The sequence below is a fragment of the Anopheles coustani genome, chromosome X (genome assembly GCF_943734705.1).
Source record: "Anopheles coustani chromosome X, idAnoCousDA_361_x.2, whole genome shotgun sequence".
In the NCBI taxonomy this organism is placed as follows: Eukaryota; Metazoa; Arthropoda; class Insecta; order Diptera; family Culicidae; genus Anopheles; species Anopheles coustani.
In genome coordinates, this window is record NC_071290.1 from 12504299 (window position 1) to 12530813 (window position 26515).

Sequence of the window (26515 nt, forward strand, 5' to 3'; positions counted from 1 at the left end):
ATGCGTTACAATGCGCATTTCAAAACCAATGTTTTGTGAAGAGGTAAGCGTGTGGTGTATAGTGAATACTTACCACAACACTAATGCAGACTGGACCAAACAACGCTCCAGGTTTTCGCTTTTTTCGGAGACAAAATAATGGCAATTATACATACAACGACTTGTTTTGACACCAAACTGCCAGTGTTTACCTTGTGTGTGTGCACTATGCATTTTCCGATTTTTCTTTTTTTGCGCATTTTCCGTAATGGTGTTTCATGGTTGTTTCCTTTTCCCCATTTTTCACCGCCATTTAATGCACTGCTCCTGTTGCGCTCGGTTAACATGCACTTTCAACCGAGACATTGCTTTTATTGTGCCACCTTCCTTTCACCCAGCCAGCTTTCCTCCCCGCATGCGGAAGCTGATGGCCCGGGAGTGGTAAATCCTGCATCGCCAATTTATGTCACGGTGAAGGGATTACAGGTTCGGGCAGCAATCGAAGTTGCCCTTGAATGGGTGGTGGGTCGCGGTAGGCGGGTGTGAGACGTGGAAAAACAAAAAAAAAGGAAGGGCAGGAGTACCACCCAGGGGAAAGTGCGGTGGAAGCAACAAGGGTACTCCAAGGTAGTTGTGCAGCGAATCGTAAAATATTCACCCTGCGTTGTGGTGTTGTGTATTGCGGATTGCATACCTTGCAGGCGTCGCGCGGTTGTTGTCTATGATGCCGTGAACACGGTCACGAGGCAATTTGATTGGGAAAGATGTAAAAAGTTCGTTGAAAGTAATCGCAGCTGTAGCAAAATCAACAAAGTCGAAGGAATAACCGTTTTCAAAAGTCACTTCAGAGTTATAGAGGAGACCAAAGTATGCAACAACCTTTAAGCTATTAAACAAATTATTTGGGAAACATTGCAACACATAAAACAATAAACTTGATACGTAAAAAAAGAGTATATTAGCTAGAATGAGTAAATTCTATCAAATACTTGTTCCAAATTATTAAAATGTAATTAAACGAGTAGTAGCATTGCATTGGTTTGTGCGATTATATACACTACACCAATAAAGTCAGTAAATAGCAGGCGAAAGCAGAAATAAACTCCATTTACTTTGTGAGAAATGATTATTTGATAAAAGTAAAAATGAGAGATTGTTCTTTGCAATGTTTTCTTCATTTTGATTGTCTACATTTGGATGTAGAAGGTTGTAGGAAGATGTAAATTTGTTAACAACCACAGTTCAACTGATTAAAACAATCACAATTGAGTCATAAAACCCCAAAAAATTACCAAAAAACCAAAAAACCAAACAAAAGTAAAACTGATGCAACTCATACAAAATATGATGAAACACTGTTCTGGGTACTCACTGTTTTATGCGTGTTTAACACGCGATGGTATAATTTCGAGAATGGTACTCCAAATGTGTGCAATGAACCCTCGCAAAGTAAATAACTTTCTGTTTAAAAAAGTCGTAAATCTTGTTATTTGTGGTTGTTTTGCTTGCTGTGCTCCTCACTCAGGTGTTCTAGGTACATTTTTTGACAATCCTCCAAATAAACTGTAATGTAAATAAAATGTAAAAAAAAAAAAAATGTAATAAAAATTTAATCTAATTCCATCAATCCAAACAGTCCTACGTTTTTGCGGATATTGCTTCTTTGATTAATCACATATATTTCATATTTTGGTCGTATGTATATTTATTTATATTATGAAGAGCTTAGCGATGGACTACACTGGGATGATGTGATACGTAGTTTTAGATGATGTCTAACACTTCAAACTCATGCTCGGTGGATGAAGAATCAGAACAGGAGTCCGGAACCTTATTCTCGCTTCTTAATGCGTACCTTGAGTCCATCCTTCGACCGGAGTACCAGCTCCCCGTAGAGTGTGAGATCCTCGCGGCGATGGACGGCCTCCACGCGGAACTGACGTAGGACGGCTACGAGGACGGCTTTGACCTCGAGTGCGCCGAACTTCTGGCCGATACAGTTGCGCGGCCCGGCACTGAACGGGATGTAGGCGAACGGGTGCCGGGTAGCTGCCCCGGCCGAGGGAAGGAAATGGTCCGGGTTGAACTTGTCCGGGTTGGGGAATATGGCCGGATCGCGGTGCAGCTGGTACACGACGATGACGGCATTGGTGCCGGCCGGCAGGAGGTACTCGTCCAGCTGGACGTCCTCGGTGAGCCGCCTGCCAATGACCGGAATGCTCGGGTAGAGCCTCAGTGCTTCCTTCACGCACGCCTCCAGGTAGCGCATCTCGGCCAGCTCGCGCATCGTCGGCCATCGCTCCCGGTCACCGCCCATCACCGCGTCGATCTCCGCTATGGCACGCTCTTGCACTGACGGTTCCGTCCCAAGCAGGAACAACGTCCAAGAGATCGCCGTAGAGGTCGTGTCGTGCCCGCCCAGTATAAAGGTATCCACCTCTTCGCGGATGTCAGCATCGGAGAGTACACGACCGCCGTCCGACGCCTCGATCAGCAGATCCAGGAAGGCGAGCTGCTTCCGTGTGCCTGCCAGACCGTCGTCGTAGAACGGGTCGGTGCCCTTCGACGCTTGGATCATTGCGCGCCGCTCGCCTATCATGCGGTAGGAGAAGCCGTGCAGGATGTCCAGACATCGACGCTGCTCCCGGTACTGGCCCGTGCACCGGAAGACGGCATCCGGATGCAGCCACAGCTTCTGCAACCGATTCAACATGATTTCGCCGATTCTGGAAGGTAGAGACATTGAAATTACGGCCAGGCCAAACACCTACTCCTACAGTAGGACTTACTTTTCGTGAGCCTTTACATACTCCGAGTCGGACTGGTGCTGCGCATATACCGGGCAACCCATCGCAGTCTCTGTTGGGGATACGAGAGTCAGTCAGAACGAGTACTTGTTCGGTTCAGCAGAATCCAACAACTCATGCAAACTCACCACAGATAATATCGAGTGAGCAAAGTGTGATATAGCGTACGCAATCGAAGCCAGCCTCGTTTCCTAGCTCACCGCGAAGTTTGTCGACCAGTACGCTCGCCTGCTGGTTGAACACACCGACGAAATCGGATAGGATGCGGAAGTGGAAGGCGGGTGTCAGAATCTTCCGTCGGTGCTGCCATTTGCCGGCCGAACTCGTCAGCAGGCCGGTGCCGAGCCACGGCTGCAGGAACTCGTAGTCGCGGCCCTTCTCGATGTTCCTGGTGCTGCTGAGAATTTTCTGTCCCAAGCAAAACAAAGCTGACCGGTTAGGTAGGTTAGGGTAGCTTCCCTTAACATGTTCGAGTTCGAATGTCTCTTGTTTAGAGGACATGTCTTGGATAGGGGTGGCTGAGGTAATATGCACCCCAGAGGCAAAACGCACCTTGTCCAATTTCTTATCAAAAAAGTGAACTAAAATATGGTCACCCCGTGAGTTGGATAGCTCTACATACACAAACACTCGAAATGAAAGCAAAACAACAACATCACTGGTTCGGAACCGGAACCGGACGGAATGTAGAAACCGTCTGTCGATTGATGCGTTGTTTCAAACACCGTTTAACAATCATCTCTCTTACAGAAAAGTTTTAGACGCTCAAATAATCTTCTAATCACATATTTATACTGTCACCCATACGTTACAGCTATGTTAAAGCTAGCAGATGACACTAGCTCTTATAGCTCATCGGTTAGGTCCCTAGTTTGTTTGTGTATAACATAGAACATTGACTAAACTACGCACACGCAAACTTCAGATCACATGTCACAATCGATCACTGTTTTTGGTTCAGTTAAACAATCATCTTTCTTTCATACTTGCCTACCTAAGAGGCTTTGTCACACAAGTTATATTCTGAAACCATAACCATAACCCTTGATCTATACCGCAAACGTGGTAGACTAAGTCGGACTAAACATTGAACATGCTGAACGGCTCAAGACACTTTCTGTTACACCAGTTGTCTTCACGAACCTGAACAGATTGGTTGCTTCTTGAGAGATTACTAGGACACATAGATTCACACACTACTATTTTTGCGGCACAGTACGTTTGGAGACTTCGTTATCCTACCTCGACGACCTGTGCCTTCGAGATGAGCACGTATGGCGTCAGCCCGTTCCAAATGCGGCTGATGCCCTGATGTCGCCCGTACAGCTTCCGCGAGGCGATGATGCGATTGAACAGCTCTGCACAGGAATGAACGTGGAAAGGATTGAATGATGGTGAGGACTCGATTCACCGACGGCTAGTGGGTTGGTTACCTTCCCGGTCGGCGTTGATCTGCAGTGCGTTGCCCACGATTGGGACGGTGGCTGGGCCGGGTATGCGATCGATGTGGCGCACCAGGCGTCGATAGCGCTCCCTATACACCGCAGCGCAGCACAACACGAACGTAATGCCTAGCAGCAACAGCAGGTTGCCCAGCGTGCCGGGACCTGCCCAGCGGGGCGCACGGGTCACGAGCTCTGGCACCAGCAGCCCGTCGCCCATCGGATCACTTAGAAGAGACATTCTCAGAGCTCTGGAACAGACTGCGCACCGCGTCGACCGTGTCACATAGTAGAGTGTTAGCCCGGGAAATGGTGACGCTGGTCTATATATACATACTATACAGATTAAAGCTGATCCGCAGCCAGTGGTGTGAAAAATTATAATGATCCACACCCAATCCGACACCTCTCACTTCTCCCGGTGGAGCACCGTATCACGAGCTGGCCAGCTTCCGGACGGTTGCACACACCCGGTTGATGGTGATGACTTCTCACTTCATTAATTTGCCGCGGGCACACATCAATTAGAGGCTCGTTTCTCAGTTAGCCACCTTTGTTAGCAGATTCCCACTCATCTCAGCGTCACAAGCAAATGAGCTCTGGTAGAGGAGTGACACTAGGGTGCTGACAAACACTTAATGTGTTGTTTGTTGTTGGAACGTGTGCCAACCCGTGTACTAGACCTTTAACTTGTATACAAAAAAAACTAAGTTCACCTTAACTAAAGAATGAACAAAAATGAACTAGTTTGGTAATCGATTGTCATGCCTTCATAAGCTACCAATTTCTAATAACGAAACAAACAAACAAAAATAACTTACAAGACATTGAGTATGCACAAAATGTTATATCACAATGTATGCAACCCCAATTATTTTTGCAGTTATCAGTCAAAGGCCGGTTAACACAGATAACATTAAACCGGTTCCGAGCCACCGTAGGCTAAGTGATTTGCATCACGAATAGTTTGAGAAACCAATGCGCAATATCATCACCCCACCACCTGGTAGTTCCAGAGCGATAACGATCCCTAGCGGATCTGCTTTCCTAACGCAACCATGAACAATTAGTAGGCATTACCCAAAAACTGGCCACGGTTGCTCAGCCACGACTTGGCATATCGTTCACAGTGATTAATTTTTCCGTGTTCCACTTGATGGACTGCACAGCTCGCACGGTTATGCCGTGGCTGGTAGGAGTGAGCAAGAGAAAACGGTGAGACACCCCGTCCCAACTTGGCCAAACGCTTCGGAAGGCTCTGCAGCTGTATGTGACATTCGAAGTGGGAGTTCACTGTGGCCTTGCGCTGTGTCTCCTATCTCTTGAGGCACGCGAACGCGGTAGCCACATTCTCCGCTCCTATCTCTGCATGCAATTCAAATGTGTGCACACCAACTGCGCCAACCAGGCCTTGGCTCTAGTTTAGATGCATATAGCAAGTCATCCATAGACAGATTAGTGGCAGGACTTGGACATTTCATAAGCAAACGCTACCGAAGCGCGTAAAAGCGTGTCGGGATCGTCAATCGAATCTGTCGTAAACGGCAAGGATCAGGTGGCTGGGTGGAGATCTAACGCTGCGCATGATTACGACGATAAACTAGCAGGTTAGAGACGGCGTTCAGAAGGGGTAGAGCAGATACCCGACGCGATGGAAGAGAGCAGAAGAAGCAGACCCGAAGAAGCCGCGTAGGAGCGCGATTAGAGAGTTATACACATTGCCTCGGAAGATGGTCGCCGCCGTAACCGAGGTCAGGTAGGCTCTGTAGCACCGCATACGTCCAATGATGGAACTAAATTGGGCTTCAGCTGAAATTCGCTCGCAGGTTTTAGCAAGGCAGTCCGTCCGCACAGTTACGACCGTGCGCTGTTTTAGGCAGCCTCGCGATTATGTAGCGCAGATGATTATGGGACGGCTTTGCCTGACGCGAGTGAGTGACTCCTCTCGCGACGACACGCTAACGGAAAATAGCTTTCAATTTCGATCTCTTTGCATCTGCCTCAAAATTTGGGCGTAGTTCGGCCAGGGTTACGGCCTTTACGCCTTCAAGTTCAGTTTACACCCGCTGCATTGGCTGGGAGTGCCTGCTTCTCAGCACTACTGAAGCCTTCGTGCTATGCATTATTTCACTCAGGTTTAATATGGTAGTACAAAAGTGTACATCTGTTTTTTTATAAAGCAGTTGCTAGAGTTCAACATTCTTATTTTCCAGTTGGCATACTTATATGATTGCTTCTTAATACATAGACACCTCCATTTTTGGGAAACAAACCTGTCAACTACAAATGGCATTAGATGAAATAAAAAGGTTGTTTTACTTCTGCTACTCAAATTCTGGCTTAGGTAAATTGGAAATGGAACGTCGTTTATAATAAAGTAATTACAAAATAATAATAAATGACGTGGATAAAAATGTGTATGAGCCTTCCCTTTCTTTTCGAATGTAAACACAGTCCCAGCACAATACAGAGGAAATAAAGAAAAATAAAAAAAAAACAAAAGAGAAGGAGAAAGATGGAAAAAGCGTGGCTATGATGAGATTAGACAGCCGTCATTAGCCGGATCACGGACAGCGTCGCAACAGTCTATTGATCCCTGGAACTTGACCTACACAGTTCGCCCGAATCTGCCTGTTCCAATCAGCGCCGCCCAAGCCCTGCACGATCGCTCGCTGACCTTCTCGCTGCGGGTCTGCATCTGTGCCATCTGCGTCTGCTGATAGCACATTAGACGGAGTTACTACTTAACAAGGCAAACTTTAGTCAAATCCGCGTCACATCATTGCGCCATCGAATGATCTAACGGTGTCGGTTCGGGAGATGTTTAGACTTTTTCTATGAGTCTGGGAGATGTTAGAGAAGGTGGTGGGCCCGCCTTGCAGGCAGGTTGGTTTTGTGCTCCAAAACATGTCGAGGGCATCGCTCGGTTTTTGGGTGATGGATAGACAAATTAATCATTTCTCCCTACGTCGTCGATCGGATTGATTGTGCCATAGGGTCGCACGATCTGCTCAAATTCGTGGTACCTTGAAAACACAGACATAGGGTGACTAGCGACGTCGGTTGTCAGCGACTACGGTGACGTTTTAACATGAGACACGATGCTTTGCATCACGTTCCCCACGGACCCATTTCCATATGACCGGCCGACCGGTGGGCCTTAGGCGACTGCTCTTTGGAGCACTTGCTCGGAACTTATCCCCAACCTGATCGGAGCTATGTGGATGATCTACCTACCGGTGTGTGGACATCCGTTCATCGACGTTATCGTTGCAGCTGCCCACGGTAACATAGTCGGAGCCAGCCCGGCTCGGTGTCCCACCATTACAACGGTTCAACTCTTATTCATCATTTGTTTTGGTCGACTGTTCCGCTACAGCGCAGGCACCCAACAAGTCAGGTCGTTTCACAAAACAAGCGAGAGCTGGTGGGGCTTTTTGGACCGAGCCAACGCTACGTAGCTCGTGTGGAGGAGAAAAATTAATTAAAATCCGATCAATCGACATCGATTGAAAACGGTGGCGTGCGCGAGTGTTGAGATTAATTTTCAGGTTTGTTTTGCTAGCTTGTTTTGCCTTGCTGATGCCTCGGTCGCCGGTAGGATAGAGAGTGAGAGGGAAAAAGTTAGAGGCGGTGGAAGAAGCGCATGGAAAATGCCCAGCTTGGTCGAGGTTCCGGGCCTAGGTTGTCGATTTATCCTTGGACGAGGCCTTCGATCGGGCGACCGAGAGAAGACATAAGCGCTTCTGTGTAGACAAAAACGGTACTACCAACGTCTACCAAATGGCACCTTCCACGGATATTGTATTACCAGTCGACGTTACCAGGCAAATGCGATTTACTAATTTCCCGTAGCATGTCATGACGAGGTCAGAACAGGGGGTACAGGTAGTAATCCGCATCTAGAACCTAATCGAACCTGGTAGATTTCCACCATCACGCGCTAGCGTAGGCATCACCTCCGAAGCCTTTCCGCTACCGCCTGCGTTTAGGTTCAGTGTTTTCAATCAAATACGAGTCAAAGGTAAACAAAAAGCTCCGGCCAGAATTAAACTCTTCTAGTTTGTTGTACGCAAGAGCTCAAACGTCATAACCAGTGACCACACACGGTTACGGAATATTATGACAGAGCTTAAGAGGGCTTAACCAAGTCACCACAAAGGACTATCGAGCTTGCTGCCGCCGGTTCCGAGGTCCTCAGAAATGATCAGCCATCGATCGATTCGCGGAACGTTGACAAATCGCGCCGAGCCTGGGTAGCACTCGAGCGTGTGGAGTTGAGCTTGCAAAATCACGGCGACCGTTGACGCGCTTACACCCGAAATCTAAATGTAATCAATATCCTTCGGCCGATTCGAACACAACCAACACATATGCCGGCGACTAATTAATAGCTACCGTGGAGAGAGAAAAAAAAAAACAACAGGTAGGGTAGCACATTTTTCACAGCTCATTTCAGCCGCAGGTGACGAGGTGCAAATAATTAAAAGCGAATCAAAAATGGTCTGTCCGATAGGAAAGCGATCAAGCCGCTGACGATTGCGAAACTACGCGAGGCACGTCGCCACTTCCACTGCGCCACTGATGCTAACTTCAGCGTTTGGTAACTAATCTTCTTTTTTTAAATGAAGAACGGTGTATAAGATGTTCAGTAATTTCTAGAAGATTTCTATTTGCACACGCAGATAATCAGTATTCTGTTATCCGAGTTCGGAGAGATATCCGAGTACCCACTCCAGAATGTTGATAAAGGGAAGGTAAGAATAAAATAGTATTATTTCCAACTTGTTTTTTATGATAACAAGCTATAGTTTACTCACATAATCCTTGGATCTTTCCAATTATTCAAATTGATACGATTATCATAACCTTAAAACATAAAACATTCATACCCTGAAAGCGACGCCTCCTTCCACAGATGGCGTTCGTCTCAGATACGTCCAATGTACGTGCGTTCCGCTGTTACAAATCGCTCGATGTTAGATACTATCCACGGTCAATACACCGTAACAAACCACCTCTGAACGGTGTTTTGTTTAGGATTGGTTTTGTCGTTTTATGTTTGTGTTGTACTTCATGCTTATTACTGTCGAACGATGTGGCGTGCAGATAGGTACTGTTTGGGAGTTAAATCAATTTTTCGTAGGCACTTTTAAGGTGTAGATAGCTCAGTTTTACTAATCAGTTGCTTGACAGTTTTCTCCTAATGATTTAATCGATAGTAGGTAAAGCAATCAATAACAAGTAACAAGATTGAGATCAATGTCGCTTTTGTTTTTCAAGTGTTTCACTCTACCTATCAATGATTTCACCATAGTACTTTTGATCCGTTCATTTATCTTCTGTATTACTGTTGCTCTTAAATTAATACTCTCCCTGCTTTTGTGCGCATCAGCACATTTTATCAAATTTGGATTACAATTTTTCACTTTTTTATTGCTTCTATTTGATGTCTTGTTAGTGCTGAGCATTTAATATTTTCTTATTACAGTCGTTGTCTCCTATTTTTTCTATTGAACAAGTGTAATCGCAAATCCTATCAGATCTTGGTTAACAGAACTTGGACCCGTTACCCTGAAATCGGACCTGAAATACCCGTGTTACAAAATTTGAGATTCTGAGGAATTGTCGAAAGGAAGGAATGCTACTACTTACTGGTAGCATTATTTATTTATGTATTTATAGATTTATTTACAAAGAGTGCAAATATTCATGGAGATAAATGAAGTGCTCGAGGACAAAAAAGCATAGTATCTCCTAACAAACTGATGCACCTCTTGGGAGGATACATTTGGATTTATGTTATTTTGAAAACCGACCATTTCTAGTAATTGTTGATGCTTACACAAAATATATCGATGTATAATTATCAAGGACGTTTTCAAGACATTTATGTTGGATGAAAAGGTTCGGTCGTTAAGTTTAACAAGAAAAATCAATCTGCTTCTGTTGCAGTACAGGAATGAATGAATGATTGAATGAAGGACTCAGAAGTAACGGGAATTAGCTAACAGACAGGGAAAGCGGAGTTAACGATCGGGTTCTCCATTGGATTTCCGGAACCTCTCCTTTCCCTGATCAGAATTCAGGGGTTTTGCCGCTGTGAGTGCACCTGTTCTTCTTTGAGAATTTATTCAGTGTAACGAATCTTTCCGTATCTGCGAATATATTATAGGCAAACCTCGATCTGGTTCTCAACAAAAAATCAACAATCTTTATTCAGGATTTGTTCCTCCAAGAGAGAGGGTTTGGTTTGGTCAACTAGACCGTTCGGTCTGGAGGAGCAGATAGTTCTAGGTTTGTATTAGTAGTTCCATTAAGAAGAATTCGGCAGCCATAATCGAACCGTCAATAAATGAAGTAATCACACCGGGCCAGTTTCCTCCGCGGCGCACCCAAAGGTCACACCGCCGGACCGCTGGGTGGGCCTCGCGGTCCCCTAAAGTTATAAATGTCGGAGCGCGCCAACCATCGAGCTCAGTTCGTCCCAATCCTTCGTGTCGCGTGTGCGTGCGCGCGAACGAACACACCCTCTCGATCGATCGAATCGGATTCCTTCGCCATCAGCTCGCCAACTGTCGTCAGTGTGTTCCAAAGTGCAGTGCAAGTGCCGATGCGATGTCGACTTAGTGTGTACATCGTTTGTCAAAAGCATTAAAACCGTTTCCTTTGTGCAAACAACAATTGGGCAGCCGGTGTTGAAGTGTCCACTCGTAAAACATACCAAAATAGACAGACGTCATGTACGACTGGTTCGGATTCGGCGGCCGGTGGACGATCAGGAAGGTGACGACACTGATGGCAGTCTTTCCGCCGGTCACGCTGGCGATGCTAGCGATCGTCTTCCTCGCCATGCTGGCGTTCAAGGCACGCCGGGCCAAGATGATCAAGCTGATCGACCAGATTCCCGGTCCCGTCTGCCTGCCGCTCGTCGGCAACGGTTTGCAGATCAACGTCGGCTGCAAGGATGGTAAGGGCGTCGACCTACAATCAACTTGCCTACCGCCTGCTCAATCAATGTACTCGAACGGTGTTGGAAGAAGGACTCAGAGGAAGTTAACTCATGGATCGAACTCTTAGTAGCTCCTGTAATCTGATCAATCAATAAAGTGTTTTGGAACTCCTCAAGATTTGCAGGATGGGGCATTTAGGAACCTTTTGACAACGGCAAATCCAAAGTCACAATATCTGACGGCTTATCCAAATTAGCTTATCCTTAAAAATGAGCATTTTGGAACCTTTTGATAACAACAAATCCAAAGTCACAATATCTGACGGCATATCCAATCCAGCTTATCCTTAAACATGAGCGTGAGCATTGCTTTGAAGGATTTTGAAGTCAAGGCACTAAACGGTCGGAAAAGAAGAGCAGATAGAGTACCGAGGCTGTGGTATCATCACCGAAAATGAGGACAAAAACAAAACCAAACCGACTTGGATAATCCATCATTCGTCTGTGTGTCATGTCGATAGTGCTGCAAATCTGCAATATCCGCCACGCGACATAGTTACAGAATAAGCAGATTGCGAGTATCAAAAAAGTCATCACCTCCTCAAACATGCTGGGGGGAAAAAAAAGAGGAGCGTTTCGCCGAACGAAATCGAAACTCGGGCAAAGATGAGAATGCGTTTGGGAGCTTGTTGTCGTGAGGCTGAAGCCGGATGGGCCCACGATCGTACCGTTACGCAACGCAGGCATCTGGATAGCCCATAGCCGAAACCCTGAAGTGCTGATACCGCGCTGTAACTTTTACCTCGTCATATTAATTTGATTCCACCACCCGGTTTTTATCCGGCTCGCGCGCATTGTGCAGCTCCCATGGGTCGCGTGTGTACGTGCGTGTGTGTGAATGCACGCGCGTGGGACCATCTTCATTGGCGTAGGGGAGACAGAGGTAGCCAAAATAGAAAAAAAAGGTCGGATTAAAACATATCGAAAACGGCCGAAAAGAAACCCAAAGTCCAAACGCTTTTAGTGTTCGGTTTTATGTGGGTCACCATTGAAATTCAAATGCAGCATAGATCCGACCGGTTTTTTTTTCTCTTTGTTTTATTTTGTTTTAACCTCCCCGTTTTGGTTATTACTTTCGATTTCGTTCGGCGACGGGAAGCGCGCATGAGATAACGCGGTTTAGGCCCTCGTTGTTGTTTTTTGTTTTTGTTTTCGGCATCCTCGATCGGGAAGTCTGACGCAGGAGGACGCGCCGATCCGTCTGCGGCTCGTATCGATTTCGTCGCCATCGTCGCGGAAAATAGAACCGCAGAAGGAGATTTGCAAATGAATCTAAAACGCAACGGCCAATTTAAATAAATAATGGAGTCAGGTGAGGGAGATAAATTTAAGAAAGACAAGATAAAATGGTTTAAAAGATAATTCGTCACAGAAGATTCGAGGTCTTTCTCTGTGACCTCACCGGGGGTGCGTTGAATTGAAATTTAAAACGACGCCGACTGTTATCAAATAGTTTTTAGTCAAATCAACACCTACTCTTCCCACAATTCTTTCAGCTGTATTTTATTTTGTTCAATGATTTTTGCTGCATGTTTGCATTGGGGTTTTTTTTTTATTTTTATTTCGCAGAACTGTTCGATCGCATCATAGCGTCAAGGAAAATGTTTGGCCGCCGTCACGGCATCAGCCGTGTCTGGAACGGACCAATTCCGTACGTGCTCATCTCGAAGGCGTCCGCCGTGGAGGTAAGTGACCCGAAAGTGTGAGGGAGAATAAAGATTTTTTGCATATTTTAACGATTTAAAAAAGCTTGTTAAAGCGAGCTACACCAAGTGCGAAATTGCACGCAATATTTGAGATATTTTATCAAGTAGTTAAACACAATAATGAGTACAATTCTTGTCAAAGTAAGCTTGATGTTGGTCAATTTGAAATTTATTATTGTTGAACTTTTTTTTCCTGAATACAATCTAAAAAGGTAAAAGAAATACCTTCATACCCTTATTTTCTGTCGTCGAAATCTTCCCGCAAAGAACGTACATTTTCCATTAAATATTGTGAAATGAAGAGTTAGATTAAATAACTCTGTTGAGATTCGTCCTAACGCGAGCGAAGAAAAAAGTACTTAAATTAATTATTCCGAATAACTGCTTCTTATTCGTATATTTTGTGGAACATTTTGCCCTAGCATGCCTTATTCATACCTTCGTCCCGGTGTCGATTGCAGAAGTCAGGGGTCATCGATCGCTTGGCTCCCAACGACCAGTCAGCTGATCGCTGTAATTCCCTTTTTTGGCCTTTATATTATCGATCGGGAATTCTTTTCTGAGCCGAATTGACACGAAACGATTAGGAACGAACATTTTTTGTAACACAAATGTTTGTAAGCAGCGAATTCTGCTAAACTTTTCTTCAATATACTTCCAACGACGTTCTGATGACGAGAGACAAGATGTGAATCAAATAATAAAAATTGACTGTCAAAATTTCATCGACTCTTAGCTATCAATTGATTTATAGTAATGGTAATTAAAACAAACAATGGTTTAAAACGTAAATCAAACTGGCGAATAATTAACAATCCAAAGTCTTGAAGGTACCAGTACTAAACATAAAAATTATATTTGATATTGTTTATACCCATTATAAACAAACGTCTTTAAAACATATTATTTGTTAAACATTGTAGTTTGTTAAATCCTCTCGAAAAACACTGTGTTATAATTCCAAAGGTCAGCACAACACATCGCATGCCTAAACAAACTCAGCAAATCGTGCGAAGTGTGTCAAAAAATAATTCGCCCATGGCGGTCATTCCACCGGGAAACATAATCACTCGCAACGTTAGTAGGTAACGCTGACTGAATGGAAATGATGGGTCGAAAAAGTAAAAGAAGCCGTTGGTAAAAACAATAACAATATTATAGATTGAAATTGAAAACCTTGCAGCAAATGCAAAAGCGCGCATGCATCACAAGGCGCAAATTGTCCACGCATTGGTTTTTAAACTGAGCGTCGGTTTTTGTTTTGCTGTTGTTGCTGCTGCTTGTTGACCGTCTACCCGATCTTTAATTCGGCTGGCAGAGCCGCGATCCGATTCGATTCCGCCGCGCCACGGATTATTGTTTGCGATGAATGCCGGCGTGACGAAAATGCGGCCTCCCCGCGCCGAAGGTCACGCACTCGCGATCGGCGAACGCTGGAAGAAAACACCAACACCATTTTCCATCGCCAGCCGGGGCAGGTACTATCAATTTACGCCGCGGGCGTTTTCCAGCGTCCGCTCGCTTCGCGGCGTTCGTCGAGTTCATCGACGCGGCCATGATGGCATTTTTGTCCGTGAGCCGTTACTCCAATTTCGAGGAAAATTGACATGGAAAATCGGATAATAAATACCACCTTCACCTTGGGCGAGGCGCCCCGGGCAGCAAGCGGATGGGCACAAGGGAGGGGCAAGAAGATGTTTGGGCTCCGCGAGAGTAACATTTCACTGGGTGTGTGTGTGTGTTTCATTCGTCTTGTAAACCATTTGGCGAGATTCATTTATATTAATTTTCAAACATTCAAACTTTGACAAGCTTTGAATGATTCAACAAATATTAATGAAACTCTAGTCATTCGAGGATATGGTAACACAATCATAAACTATGAACCCCTAATGGTTCATGAATCACTCAGTCAATGTCTCAGATCCGCCAATAAGGTGCAAAGAGTTATTCAGATTGATGAATCTAGCTATCACCTGACCCACATTTAATCACATCTGGATCTCTGGATTGTTTGCAGCCGATTCTGAGCAACCCGAAGCTGGTGGAGAAGAGCAACGACTACGAGTACATGAAGGCGTGGCTCGGTAACGGGCTGCTTACGTCGCCCGGTCACATCTGGCATCCGCGCCGGAAGTCGCTGACGCCGGCGTTCCACTTCAAGATCCTGTCGGACTTCGTGACCATCTTCCAGAACCAGGCGGACGTGCTGATCGAGAAGCTGGGCGAGCAGGCGCAGGTCCACCCGGAGGGCTTCAACATCGTGCCGTACGTCACCCTCTGTGCACTGGATATTTTCTGCGGTAAGCAAACATTTTGTAGCCCTGCTTTGTGAAGGCTTGAAACGATTTAAAATACTTCCCCTTGGGTAAGGTCTCTTCTATGTCTCTGCTCTGAACACAACCTTCCCTTTTCCTTCATAGCTTCAAAGATAAAGTTCTGTATTCGTTTTTTAAGCTTTTAGACCTGTGAAAAGGTGAGGCCTCTTGAATGTCTCTCCTTATTAGCCTCAAACATCTACGTTCCTTTTTTAGTTTCTGACGATTTTATAAAAATTGAAAAGACTTTGCTTCTCTGAACTCAACCTTCCTTTTTCCTCAAAGGTTCAAATTTGTACAGTTCTGTTTAAGTTTCTGAAGATTTGAAAGAAATCTATTTCTGCATAAATTTAATGCTTAGGTGAGATTACCTCTCCACTGCCTCTGTCTTGAACTTATCCTTCCTTCCTAACCTCAAATTTGCAAAGTTCCGTTTAAAACTTGACTTGGGAGATCTCTGCTATCTTATCTGAACTCAACATTCTCTTTCCTTCACAGCCTCAAATTATTGAAATTCTGTTTTAGTTTTTGAAGATATGATATAAACCTTTTTCTGCGCAAAGACTTTGCCGAGGAGACCTTTTGTATGTCTATGCTTTCAACTCAACCCTTCCGTTTCCTTCATAGTTTCAAATTCTTATCCGCTGCTCTAACATAAACCTAATCTTCCTTTTCCTATTTAGCCTCAAATTCTTATAGTCCTGTTTAAGACTTAGGCTTGGGAAACCTCTTGTATATCTATGATTCTACAACTCAACTTTCCCTTTTCTTCTAGAAACGGCTATGGGCTGCCCGGTATATGCCCAGCAAAACGCCAACTCCGAGTATGTTCGGGCGCATAAACAGTTGAGTACCCATTGGAATACTACCGCGCCAGAACTTCGACATTCTAACGTTATTTCGGGGTTTTCTCCTTCGTATAGGATCGGCCAAGTGATACGTAATCGGCTTCAGAAGATCTGGCTACATCCCGACTTTGTGTTCAAGCGAACGAGCGAGTTCCGTAAGCACCAGGAGTGCCTGAAGGTGCTGCACACCTTCTCCGATCGGGTCGTGCGTGAACGTAAGGAGGAGTTGCGCCGTCGCAAGGAGCTGCAGGCAGAGAGCAACAGCAACAACAATAACGAGGGAGAGGAGGAGGACACGGGCTACAAGAAGAAGCAGCTTGCGTTTTTGGACCTGCTGCTGGAGGGTTCGGGCCTGTCGGACCTGGCGATTCGCGAGGAGGTGGACACGTTCATCATCGGCGGCCACGACACGACGGCGGCAGCCATGGCCTGGATCCTCTATCTGCTCGGAGCCGATCCAGCGATCCAGGAGCGCGCCATCGCGGAGATCGATGCGGTGATGGGCGGCGATCGCGAGCGCCGGCCGACAATGGCCGAGCTCAACGAGATGAAGTACCTGGAGTGCTGCATCAAGGAGGGACTGCGGTTGTACCCGAGCATCCCGGTGATCGGGCGGCGCCTGACGGAGGACGTGCGCGTCGAGAACTACACCATCCCGGCAGGAACTACCGCCATGATCGTCGTGTACGAGCTGCACCGCGACGCGACCGTCTTCTCCAACCCGGACAAGTTCAACCCGGACAACTTCCTACCGGAGAGCTGCGCCGGGCGCCATCCGTACGCGTACATCCCGTTCAGTGCCGGACCGCGGAACTGCATCGGCCAGAAGTTCGCCATCCTCGAGGAGAAGTCGGTCATCTCGGCCGTGCTGCGGAAGTACCGCGTCGAGGCCGTCAATCGGCGCGAGGACGTCCAGCTGCTCTGCGACCTCGTGCTCCGCCCCAAGGATGGTCTCCGAGTGCGGCTCCACCAGCGCACCTGAGCTGCAACCCCTCCCTCGACGTTTAACGTTCGATAGCTTTAACGTCCAGCCCATCGTTTCAGTATTACCTGCTACTGCAACCACTCGTACTACGCGCTGAGCGCGTGTTTCAGGGAAACTCCCGGGAAAGGGCAAGAGTACAGTGTGAATTGGACACAGAATTTCTCCTCAGTACAGGTCAACACATACGAGGGACGAGGTGATACGAGTACAAAACAGAGTAAACCCACTAAGGAAAACCACACTATGGTCGGAATCGGGAACTGAATAAATATAAATAACTATCCAACATCTTCATTATATGCGTTAGTTTTTAACTTCGATTTCTTATATAATGTGTAGCAAGAACCCCGCTTGAAAAGACGTTGATAGTCCAAAACACGTGGTCGCTTCAACACGTGCTCAAACGCCATCAGTATCAGAGCTCGGTAAAGCTCTAGATGAGAGCTTTCGCACAAAAAACACCTATCAGCGCCTGAATATATGCAAGCTTCAGAGAGTCGGTTGATCCAGAAAAACAATAACTTGCAAGCTTTGGTATATGGAAATACAACACCGTTGTTGCACATTAAAACTTTGTTGCGTTTTCCCTTATCAGGGGTGAAAACCTTAAAAGGGCATACGAACAAGCTACAAACAACAACGTAGATCAACCAGCTCCAGAACGCTCGGCAACTCTTTTACCGACAAGATTTTGTTTCCAAAAACAGTCGGCTCTGAATCTCGTTCTTTTCGGTTTTTGTACTAGTTTTATTTATCTCACACTCACATGCACAGGCGTTGCGTACAGTTTTTAAAGAACACACAACATTAAAGAATTGAAAGTTGCCACTCTTGGTTACGACATAAGGAATCGAATGATAAAATCAGGCGTATTATAAAATACCTGCATTTGATTGACAACTACCTACCAAAGCTGAACAAGGGACACTCCTCGACGTCTTATACATTACATTTAGTTCAATTATTCCAAAACGGACAAGTCTTTCCCCAGCCCGCCGAGCTAATTAACTCATTAATGGCCAAATATAGTAAATCCACCAAAAGCGGCAAGATGTACGAAACATTTCTTCTCAGCAATGATCTGGTAGAGAAATGAGAATATACATGATGCATTTCAATTACTTTGTATTGTTTAAAGAATGAAGAAAACAAGCTTTCGTACGAATGAAAAATGGAAGTTTGAGTCAAATTAACTTTGTTTGTTAAGTTTGTAATGTTTACAACGTTAGAAACCAACTTATCCAGTGAATATAATAACAAGTAAGGGACAATTCCAAAAAATTTAATTAGTTATCTGTAGGACTTCTATTATTTCATTCTTTTTATTTTCGAATTCGAATTCCAAACAGGATTTTTCTTTTTGTGTTCATTTTATAAGGTGTTGATCGGATTATTTACCTTCCCATGTGAGTTGTTTGTAATAAAACCTTTCTGTAAAAATAGAGCTTTTCGTATGAGTGATGTGCATCTTACTTTTGAACTGATTGATTTAAATCCTCGCGCATTGTTTTCGTAACTCTTCTTTATTTGAATCATTTACAAGGATTCTAATGCCGATCAAATGAATGAGTAAGTAAAAGAGTTGCTAGTCACCACAGCGATTCGAATCCCCACAGAGTGTTGAACTCGTGCAAGGAATCGAATAACAATTAGGGATTCGAATCTCAAGCAGGGGCTCGAATCCCATAATAGTAGAATAGACTAGAGGGAAAGTATGCTCATAATGTGTTTGCATCTGGTTGAGATTCACTATTATTATTCACTATACGAATCGCTGTTAGTAACTCATTTTTCAAGTTTTCAATCACAACAGAGGAACTAAAACATTCTAATCATCATGTTTTGTTCAGTTTGATTCAAATCTCTAAAAAGAGTTGTTATTCTCACTATGTTAAATGACTAAAACACTTCACGTTTCAGATATATATTTTACTCAAAATAAAAGTACATTGAAATGGTACAGTGAAACCGTTTGTGTGCCTTTTTTACATACAACCGAAAATTGGCAGATGCACCGAATGTGTAATACGAAGAAAATTTGCAAACCTTTAAACCCACGATGAAGTAACAGTGACTCGAGAAATGGGGGGGCGAAATGAAACTTTACCGACGCACCGAAGCCACCGAAGGACACAATAAAAGCAATTAACTAGGAAACGTTATCACACTGGCCGTATTCGGCCAACGTCAGGCCTTTATCTCCTGTTTTCGTGAATGGTACAGGGGTTTACACTTTGCCGCAGATCAAACTGGGTCGGAATCGAATCAAACTGGGTCGGATTGAAACGGAATCGATAGTTTAGCACAAAAAATTCGGAGATTAATTACTTGGAACAACTTTCATTAGAGTTATCCCTTAATTAAAGCCATGTGTTTTATTCATTTAACACGTTGACTGCCAAGCGTTTTTAGTACATTCCTTTTTGATAACATTGGTCCATAACATTTATTAAACAGACCGTTTTCGAAGGTCACGCAAAGACTTAACTTCCCAAAAAAAGTGTTTTTGATATTATTATAGTTTTTATAGTTCATTTTCATTTATTTTTGAGCAAAAGATTTTTAGAACTAATGTTGCTGTCATCGTTTTGGATAACACGGCTTGTCAAAGTGTTAATTAACAAGATAATATTAATCTACAGTGATGTTTATTTAAGAACTTTTGTGCAATGTCGATTTCGATCCATCAACTAATACAACTAATTTAATAGATGGAATACCGTGAAGGTCATTCTTGTAAAATGACGTCATCAAGCATGCAAGTATAAATCATTTATGACAACGGTTTGATAAATTATCGTTCAAAGGGATATTTGAAGGGGTTTAAAAATAAAAATTCAAACCCAACAACCTATCCGCGACCCAATTCGATAAGCTCTGGTTTATCCCAGTTTCGCATCTGGCAGGTAGACAGCCACCGAGCTGGTGTTCGGCTCAAGTTCACCAGGTTCGCATCTTCCTTCCCAAAATGTCGATGGCGACCTTCACCGGCTAGCGGGCGCGTGCGTTCACCATGTAACGGTTCGGGCTGGTTGTTTTTCTCCCTCCCTGCCGGGAGCGTTTACATCCAACACGTCATCCCGAGCATGATGGTACACCCTCGGCTAGTGTTACTTCGGCGTCCGGGCCGTCCCCCGTTTCGGCATCGTCCGGGAATGCGTGCGCAGGCGGAGGGGTCTGTGTCAACCCGCCGTACCAATGTCAGTGAACGGTCAACAACAGGCCGAACGCGCATGTTCGCTGAGTGCAAGTGCAGTGCGAAACACTCGACGGGGCTTGCCGAAATTGCAATCCCACATTGTGCAAGTCGCAAGGTCGGCGTTAAGAAATATTGTGAAAGGCATCCGAGGCTCCCGGGACCCGCTCGCTCGCAGGATTGGGCGTTTTTTCGGACCACTTCATTAGCCAGCAAGACACCGCCGCCGGAGGAACCCGTTCGGTACATCGCCATCGCGTTAGAGCTCCCTGAAGAATAGAACCCCGAACACACACCGCAGAAGAAAAACAAACCTCGGCGAAATGTGCGAACAGAGTAGGATCGCGGATCTTTGGTGACGCCCGTAACGCATCGTAACACTTCCCGGCGCCATTAGAGATTCTGCTCGGCGCTTCCGCAGGTGTGCGAGTTTGTTCGTGCCCGCGCTGTGATGCGCTGAAGATGAACGCCTGTATATAAATGCGAACGCCGAGGGTTCGCCTCCGCTTAGTGTGTCCGGAGCTGGTGAGGTGTGAAGAAGATCTGTCCCCAAAACTGAAGATCCCCCCGAGCTAGGGAAAAATACCACCCAGGAGCGAGCTCCTCAGTTCGGTTTGCGGAGTGGACGGTGCCACCGCCTGTCTAGTGCTAAAAGTACGATCAAATACGCGGTGTACACTGTGTGTGGTGTGCGTGTGAACGATAACGTGTTGACGGGTGATTCTCCAACCCTTTCGAGCGAAAGGATCGCTAGGGAAAGACCCATGACGCTGGAGAGTGTTCTGGCCGGGACGGAACCGTTGTGGAGCCGCCCGATACCGAGAGCCTTCCTGCTCGTGTCGCCCACGAGCTGGATCGTGCTGCTCGCCCTGGCCGTCTCCTGCGCCATCGTCTACCGGCAGAGGTCGCGGCTGGTCAAACACATCGACCGCATACCCGGCCCCGCCGCCCTGCCCCTGCTGGGCAACAGTCTGCAGTGGCTGGTTGATCGCGATGGTAAGCACCAATTAGCGCGTAGTTGAACTCATGAGGTTCTAATGTGCGAAGCAGGTCGCAGTACTAACAGTCATGACCCCGAAAGCCGCTTTACTTCAATCAACACTCATCGATCAAAACAGGAAGCAGCTGTGTGGTATTAAAATCGGATCACATTGCTCTTCTGATTACATGGTGCGATGGTGTATGAGTGTGTCTGTGTGCGTGTTTATTAGTGGAATCACTTCATCCAAATCTCTCTGCGAAACCGGCTCATCTCCCGACTTGGATTCCTCGGAAATGGGAGGACATTTATTTTGCCTTCAATGTTTGCTTCCTGCCTCCGGCCAAGTGCTTCACCTCTGACGGCGATGGATCGGTTGTTCGCGTCAACCTTTTTTTCGGGCCACCGTACCGTCCATTTAGCCTTGCCAACCGACCGACACCGAGGCACTATAAATTATCACGTTTGCTCGTTTTGCGTCACCAGAGTTCGAGCCACTCGGGTGAATCGTACCCGCCCCAGGAATCGGCTCCACGCCATCCGTCAGGTTTCGCGTGCTGGGTTGTTTTGGGGGTTATTAAATTGTAGCCCATGTCTCCGCAAGGCTCGTGGTCCAGAGTTCTCGCGCTTTCTACGCATCTGCGTGAACATTAGTCTTACCCGCGAGCAGCCTGCCCTTAGAAACAGCCTGCCTCCGATGTCGCCAGCTCCGGACGTGACTCCCGGGGGGGCGGAGAATTTCGGCCGTACATCCGTCAGGCGTGACTAATGATGATGGACTCCCCCCCTGCTACGCGCTTCCTCCGCCCTCGACTGCTTCGCTGCCTAACTAATGAGCCGAGGTACGCTGGGCGTCGCACAAAAACAGTCGCGCCATCCGTCAAATAAGTGCAACTGCACGGCATAATTAATTTGATTTTCTAATCCATCGGAGATCGCGCTGCGTAGTGTGTGAGCGTAGTGAACCAAACAACGAGTGAGTGAGAGGGAATGAGAGAGAGAGAGAGGAGCACAAGGTGTCGAGGATAATTGGTTGCCATTTATCGAAGTGTGCTTGGTGTGTGTGTGTGTGTGGAGAAATGGCGCCGAATTTCGTCAACCTGCAGCCAGAGTGCTGCATATTTTTAGGACCAATTATTTAAAAACGCGCATCCATAAATCGTCCGCTCCGGAGGAGGGGACCGTGCGGGGAAGGGAAGGAATATCAGCATCATTACCTAGCGATTAGCTCCCTAACGGATCGGAACGTCAAACGGTGGCGATCCACCTACAGGCTAGACTTTGGTTATCTAGGGCACAAGCCACCCAATGTCAGAGTATGTCAGTACCTTGACTAAGTGATACGCAAATCGCCGCAAACCATCAACCCACCGTTCGCAAAGGGCACCGAACGTGGGTACCAGTCAGTTTTTGGGATAAAGTGAACGGATGCTGCAAGCACCTGATTACATCTCTTCGCCTCCTGATCGGGCGTCGATGGCCTTGCCTTCCGCCCAAGGACACACCTCGGACCAAGGGGGCGGGATTCCGACGTCTGCTTTCTTGATTAATACTTTTCCTCGGCCTTGGGCACGGAATTGCGGAACACTTATGAGCCTTATGACTTGGGCGCAAGAACTAAGATGATGTTTTTAAAGGCAGTCCTTGGCCAATTTCGGAGTAAAATCAATTAACATTTTAAATGTCTTTCGTCGGTGGACTCGGTGATACCAACTCCTCACAAATCAACCTACAATATGCGATATCTGAGGAGTTGCACAGCAAGCTTACAAGGCGTCGCCGTATACTTCGTACTTTCTTTAGTTGGTGTACTCTGATGCTTATTTAATTCCTTTAACGCCCGGGGAAGTTCAGCCCGATGAGTTCATTCACGCCACCGACCTGTCAAGGAAGTGATTGCTCGCGGCTTACCCGCCGGTGGACGGATTATGCTCGGCGGCATCATTTATGGTCATTAGCGACGATCCACCTTCCCCCTCCCACGGAGGTGGAGGTCACCTGGATCGTTTGCCTTCCCAGTATAGCACTTTACGACTCCCTTTGAACCCGCTCTTCCGTGAATCTCTTCTTTCACGCCTGGATTGGGGCGGTCCAGAGCAAGTTGTTGATCTTGTCTCGGTCTTCAGGTCTGTAACGTCAAGAAACGCTGGTACTTACCTTTTCGAAAAACGAACCATGCAGTCCAATTGCATACATTTAGGCGCGAAGAGGATCAAAAGCTCCCAATGCGGGTGACGCCACGGAATGCAATGCAGTTGATGCGCTTTGGTTTATTCATTTCTTTATTGTATAACCCGCACGCGCAGAGATGTTCAACGTGATCACCGGTGCCAGGAAGCTGTACGGGCGCCGACAAGGATTCAACCGCGTGTGGGCCGGCCTCAAGCCATACGTTCTCATTTCAAAAGCCACCGTAGCAGAGGTATGCTAATTGTTTCGTTCTTGTGAGCGGGTTTCGCTTCGCCAGCCACTCAGTTTGACGCTAATATTTCATTCCCGGCTCCCTCGCCCTACTGCAGAAGATCCTCTCGAGCTCGAAAAATATCGAGAAAGGGCGCGACTACGATCTGCTGAAGCCGTGGATTGGCACCGGTCTGCTGACGAGCCACGCCGCCAAGTGGCACCTGCGCCGGAAGCTGCTGACGCCGACATTCCACTTCAAGATACTGGCCAACTTCGTCGAGGTGTTCAACAAGCAGAGCACGGTGCTGGTCCGGCAGCTGGCGAAGCAGCTCGGCAACCGGGATGGGTTCGACTGCACGATCTACGCCACCCTGACCTCGCTGGACATCATCTGCGGTAAGGTTGCTTCTCCAGTATTCCTATCTAATCAATCATTGCTTGGGGTTCCATCGAATCAGCTAAAAAGAGATACGATCTGACAAATCTGTTCTTTATTGCTTGTAGAGCCATGGATTTCAGATACTGGTTATGACTTTCTAGATTCTTTTAATCCTATATTTCCATACCGTTGTGCAGCTGTTCAAAATTCCAGGATAAAAATGGAAGGAAAGGGAGTACTAAAGTTTTATGACAATGTGAAAATAAAGTCCACTATAACCTTATCCAACACAATTCGCTACATTGATACGAGAAGTCGCAGGTTAGAAGTATGCTTCGGTGGGCGATTCTCCTCTGTTCTATGACACTTCGTGCGTGAAAGAGTTAATTTAAAACTAGTCACGATATGCGTTGAGTGTTACTGGCGACAGGAAACACAAAAAAACGGGTTTTGCGTCGCAGTGTTACATAATGGATGTAGGGGTTCGTGGGGTAATATACACCCATTAAGGGAAACTAATAAGTTATCAAACGTGTTGTGCCTTATGAATCCTCAGCTGAGTAGTCAGGAAAATTGCATCAGAACCAGTCTAAACTGGTGAGACTCACAGGTTGACCATATTTTAGTTCACCCTGCAAGGGTGACTACTTTTTTCGCGTATTTCATAAGAGGTTGAGAAAGGTGCGTTTCACCCCAGCCACCCTTAATCGATTCCTTTTGCCGTTGCAGAGACAGCCATGGGTTTCCCCATTCACGCACTGGAGCAGTCCGACTCGGCATACGTCAAAGCACACGAAAAGTAAGTGATATCGAACAGCATGTGGAAAGTGTGGAAGCTGAGCTGACGTTTCGTTTCTCTCGCGCGGATAGGATAGCGGAAATCATTCTCGATCGCTTGCAGAAATTCTGGCTGCGCCCGGACTTCATATTCCGGTTCACCAAGGCGTACGCGGAGCACGAACGCTGTCTGAAGGTGCTGCACGATTTCGCCTACCGCATGATCAGTGAGCGCCGGGAGATGTACAGGGAGCGGAAGCGAAACGCCGAGCGGCAGGTGGAGGAAACGGAGGAATTGGTGGGAAAGAAGCAGCTAGCCTTTTTGGACCTGCTGCTGGAGCTTTCGGAGGACGGTCAGCTGCTGACGGATGCCGACATACGCGAGGAGGTGGACACGTTCATCCTGGGTGGGCACGATACAACGGCGACGGCTCTCGGCTGGATCCTGTATCTGCTCGGGACGGAGCCGACGGTGCAGGAGCGGGTCCATGCGGAGATCGACACCATCATGGGTGGCGACCGGGAGCGCTTCCCGACCATGCAGGAGCTCAACGAGATGAAGTACCTGGAGTGCTGCATCAAGGAGAGCCTGCGCCTCTTCCCGAGCATCCCGATGCTGTCGCGCTCCCTGGTCACCAGTGTGGACGTCGACGGGTACCATATCCCAGCCGGCACCAACGCGGTGATCATGCTGTACCAGCTCCACCGCGATCCCGAGTACTTTCCAAACCCGGAGAAGTTCTACCCGGACCGCTTCCTGCCAGAAAACAGTGCCGGCCGGCATCCGTACGCGTTCATCCCGTTCAGCGCTGGACCGCGGAACTGCATCGGCCAGAAGTTTGGCGCACTGGAGGAGAAGGCCGTACTTTCGGCCGTGGTGCGCCACTACCGCATCGAGGCGGTCCACCGGCGGGAAGATCTCGTACTCTACGGCGACCTGGTGATGCGCACCAAAGATGGGCTCAAGATACGCATCTACAAGCGTGACTGATCTGGACGTTCAGATCTCTGAGGTCAATATTTTTCTTCGCTGTCGTCACTGGTGGTTGTAAGCCTATTCGAACAACACTGTCATCTACGAAGGTACCTCAGTTCTGGAAGCAAAGACTGCCATGTTTGACAAGCTAACAATACCAGGATATAAGCCGCAGAAGTCTTACACATAACGTATTATTTAAGGTATGGTTTATGAATAAATATGTAATCGTTTCCTTTTTGCAGCCAATTGCTATCTATTTGATATCCAATATCAGAGGTGTTGCGTCAATATCATCCAAAACAGTCCCAAACACCTAAACTATCAGGTATTAGTACTACGGAAACGAAAATCTCATAACAGGAAGACCTACGCACCAGAAATGTTTTTTTCCCGCCAATGTGACAAAAACCACAGTCACCGCCCTAGTTCCGGCTGTATACCACATCGAAGGTAGGTGTCAGGAAGTACCTTCGCCCCTGGTGGTGTTAATTGCCCGAGCGTACGTTAATAACGCGATCACTAACAGCTAACATTCTTCGCGCCGAACCCCGACGAAGCATTCGGTCAAGGTTACCGATGGTGAAGACGACTCTTTAGCACCCAGAAAACTGTATCATCCGGCAGGTCGTGGTAAAAGAAGAGTAATGTAGCTGTTTGCCGCTTAGTGGTCCAATTTGTTCATGGTTGAGCCGAGTCTATTTGGTG

General features: G+C 46.6%; 3 protein-coding genes across 3 annotated transcripts; 2 read left to right on the forward strand and 1 right to left on the reverse strand.

The window, feature by feature from the left end:
* Nucleotides 1–1810: 1810 nt before the first annotated feature.
* LOC131269298 (cytochrome P450 4c3-like) lies at nucleotides 1811–4469 on the reverse strand. Its single transcript, XM_058271649.1, has 5 exons — nucleotides 4220–4469; nucleotides 4029–4144; nucleotides 2915–3194; nucleotides 2769–2838; nucleotides 1811–2705 (listed from the first exon to the last, which is right to left on the reverse strand). The coding sequence occupies exons 1-5, from the start codon at nucleotides 4467–4469 to the stop codon at nucleotides 1811–1813; spliced, it is 1611 nt and encodes a 536-aa protein (XP_058127632.1).
* A 6500-nt stretch (nucleotides 4470–10969) lies between these two features.
* LOC131269299 (cytochrome P450 4c3-like) lies at nucleotides 10970–17094 on the forward strand. Its single transcript, XM_058271650.1, has 5 exons — nucleotides 10970–11198; nucleotides 12810–12925; nucleotides 14967–15249; nucleotides 16040–16109; nucleotides 16188–17094. Exons 1-5 carry the CDS (start codon nucleotides 10970–10972, stop codon nucleotides 17092–17094), a joined length of 1605 nt encoding a protein of 534 aa, XP_058127633.1.
* A 3963-nt stretch (nucleotides 17095–21057) lies between these two features.
* LOC131269300 (cytochrome P450 4c3-like) lies at nucleotides 21058–25822 on the forward strand. The gene is made up of 5 exons (XM_058271651.1): nucleotides 21058–21289; nucleotides 23579–23694; nucleotides 23792–24071; nucleotides 24784–24853; nucleotides 24925–25822. Exons 1-5 carry the CDS (start codon nucleotides 21058–21060, stop codon nucleotides 25820–25822), a joined length of 1596 nt encoding a protein of 531 aa, XP_058127634.1.
* The last annotated feature ends 693 nt before the right edge of the window (nucleotides 25823–26515 follow it).

Excerpts from the sequence above, each read along its gene's own strand:
- LOC131269298 (XM_058271649.1), bottom strand. The coding sequence starts at position 4,469 with ATGTCTCTTCTAAGTGATCCGATGGGCGACGGGCTGCTGGTGCCAGAG. Across the intron at positions 3,195-4,028 it reads CGAAGGCACAGGTCGTCGAG|AAAATTCTCAGCAGCACCAG; the intron begins GTAGGATAACGA and ends TGCTTGGGACAG. Across the intron at positions 2,839-2,914 it reads CTCACTCGATATTATCTGTG|AGACTGCGATGGGTTGCCCG; the intron begins GTGAGTTTGCAT and ends TATCCCCAACAG.
- LOC131269299 (XM_058271650.1), top strand. The coding sequence starts at position 10,970 with ATGTACGACTGGTTCGGATTCGGCGGCCGGTGGACGATCAGGAAGGTG. Across the intron at positions 12,926-14,966 it reads CGAAGGCGTCCGCCGTGGAG|CCGATTCTGAGCAACCCGAA; the intron begins GTAAGTGACCCG and ends GATTGTTTGCAG. Across the intron at positions 16,110-16,187 it reads TATGTTCGGGCGCATAAACA|GATCGGCCAAGTGATACGTA; the intron begins GTTGAGTACCCA and ends TCCTTCGTATAG.
- LOC131269300 (XM_058271651.1), top strand. The coding sequence starts at position 21,058 with ATGACGCTGGAGAGTGTTCTGGCCGGGACGGAACCGTTGTGGAGCCGC. Across the intron at positions 21,290-23,578 it reads GTGGCTGGTTGATCGCGATG|AGATGTTCAACGTGATCACC; the intron begins GTAAGCACCAAT and ends CCGCACGCGCAG. Across the intron at positions 23,695-23,791 it reads CAAAAGCCACCGTAGCAGAG|AAGATCCTCTCGAGCTCGAA; the intron begins GTATGCTAATTG and ends GCCCTACTGCAG.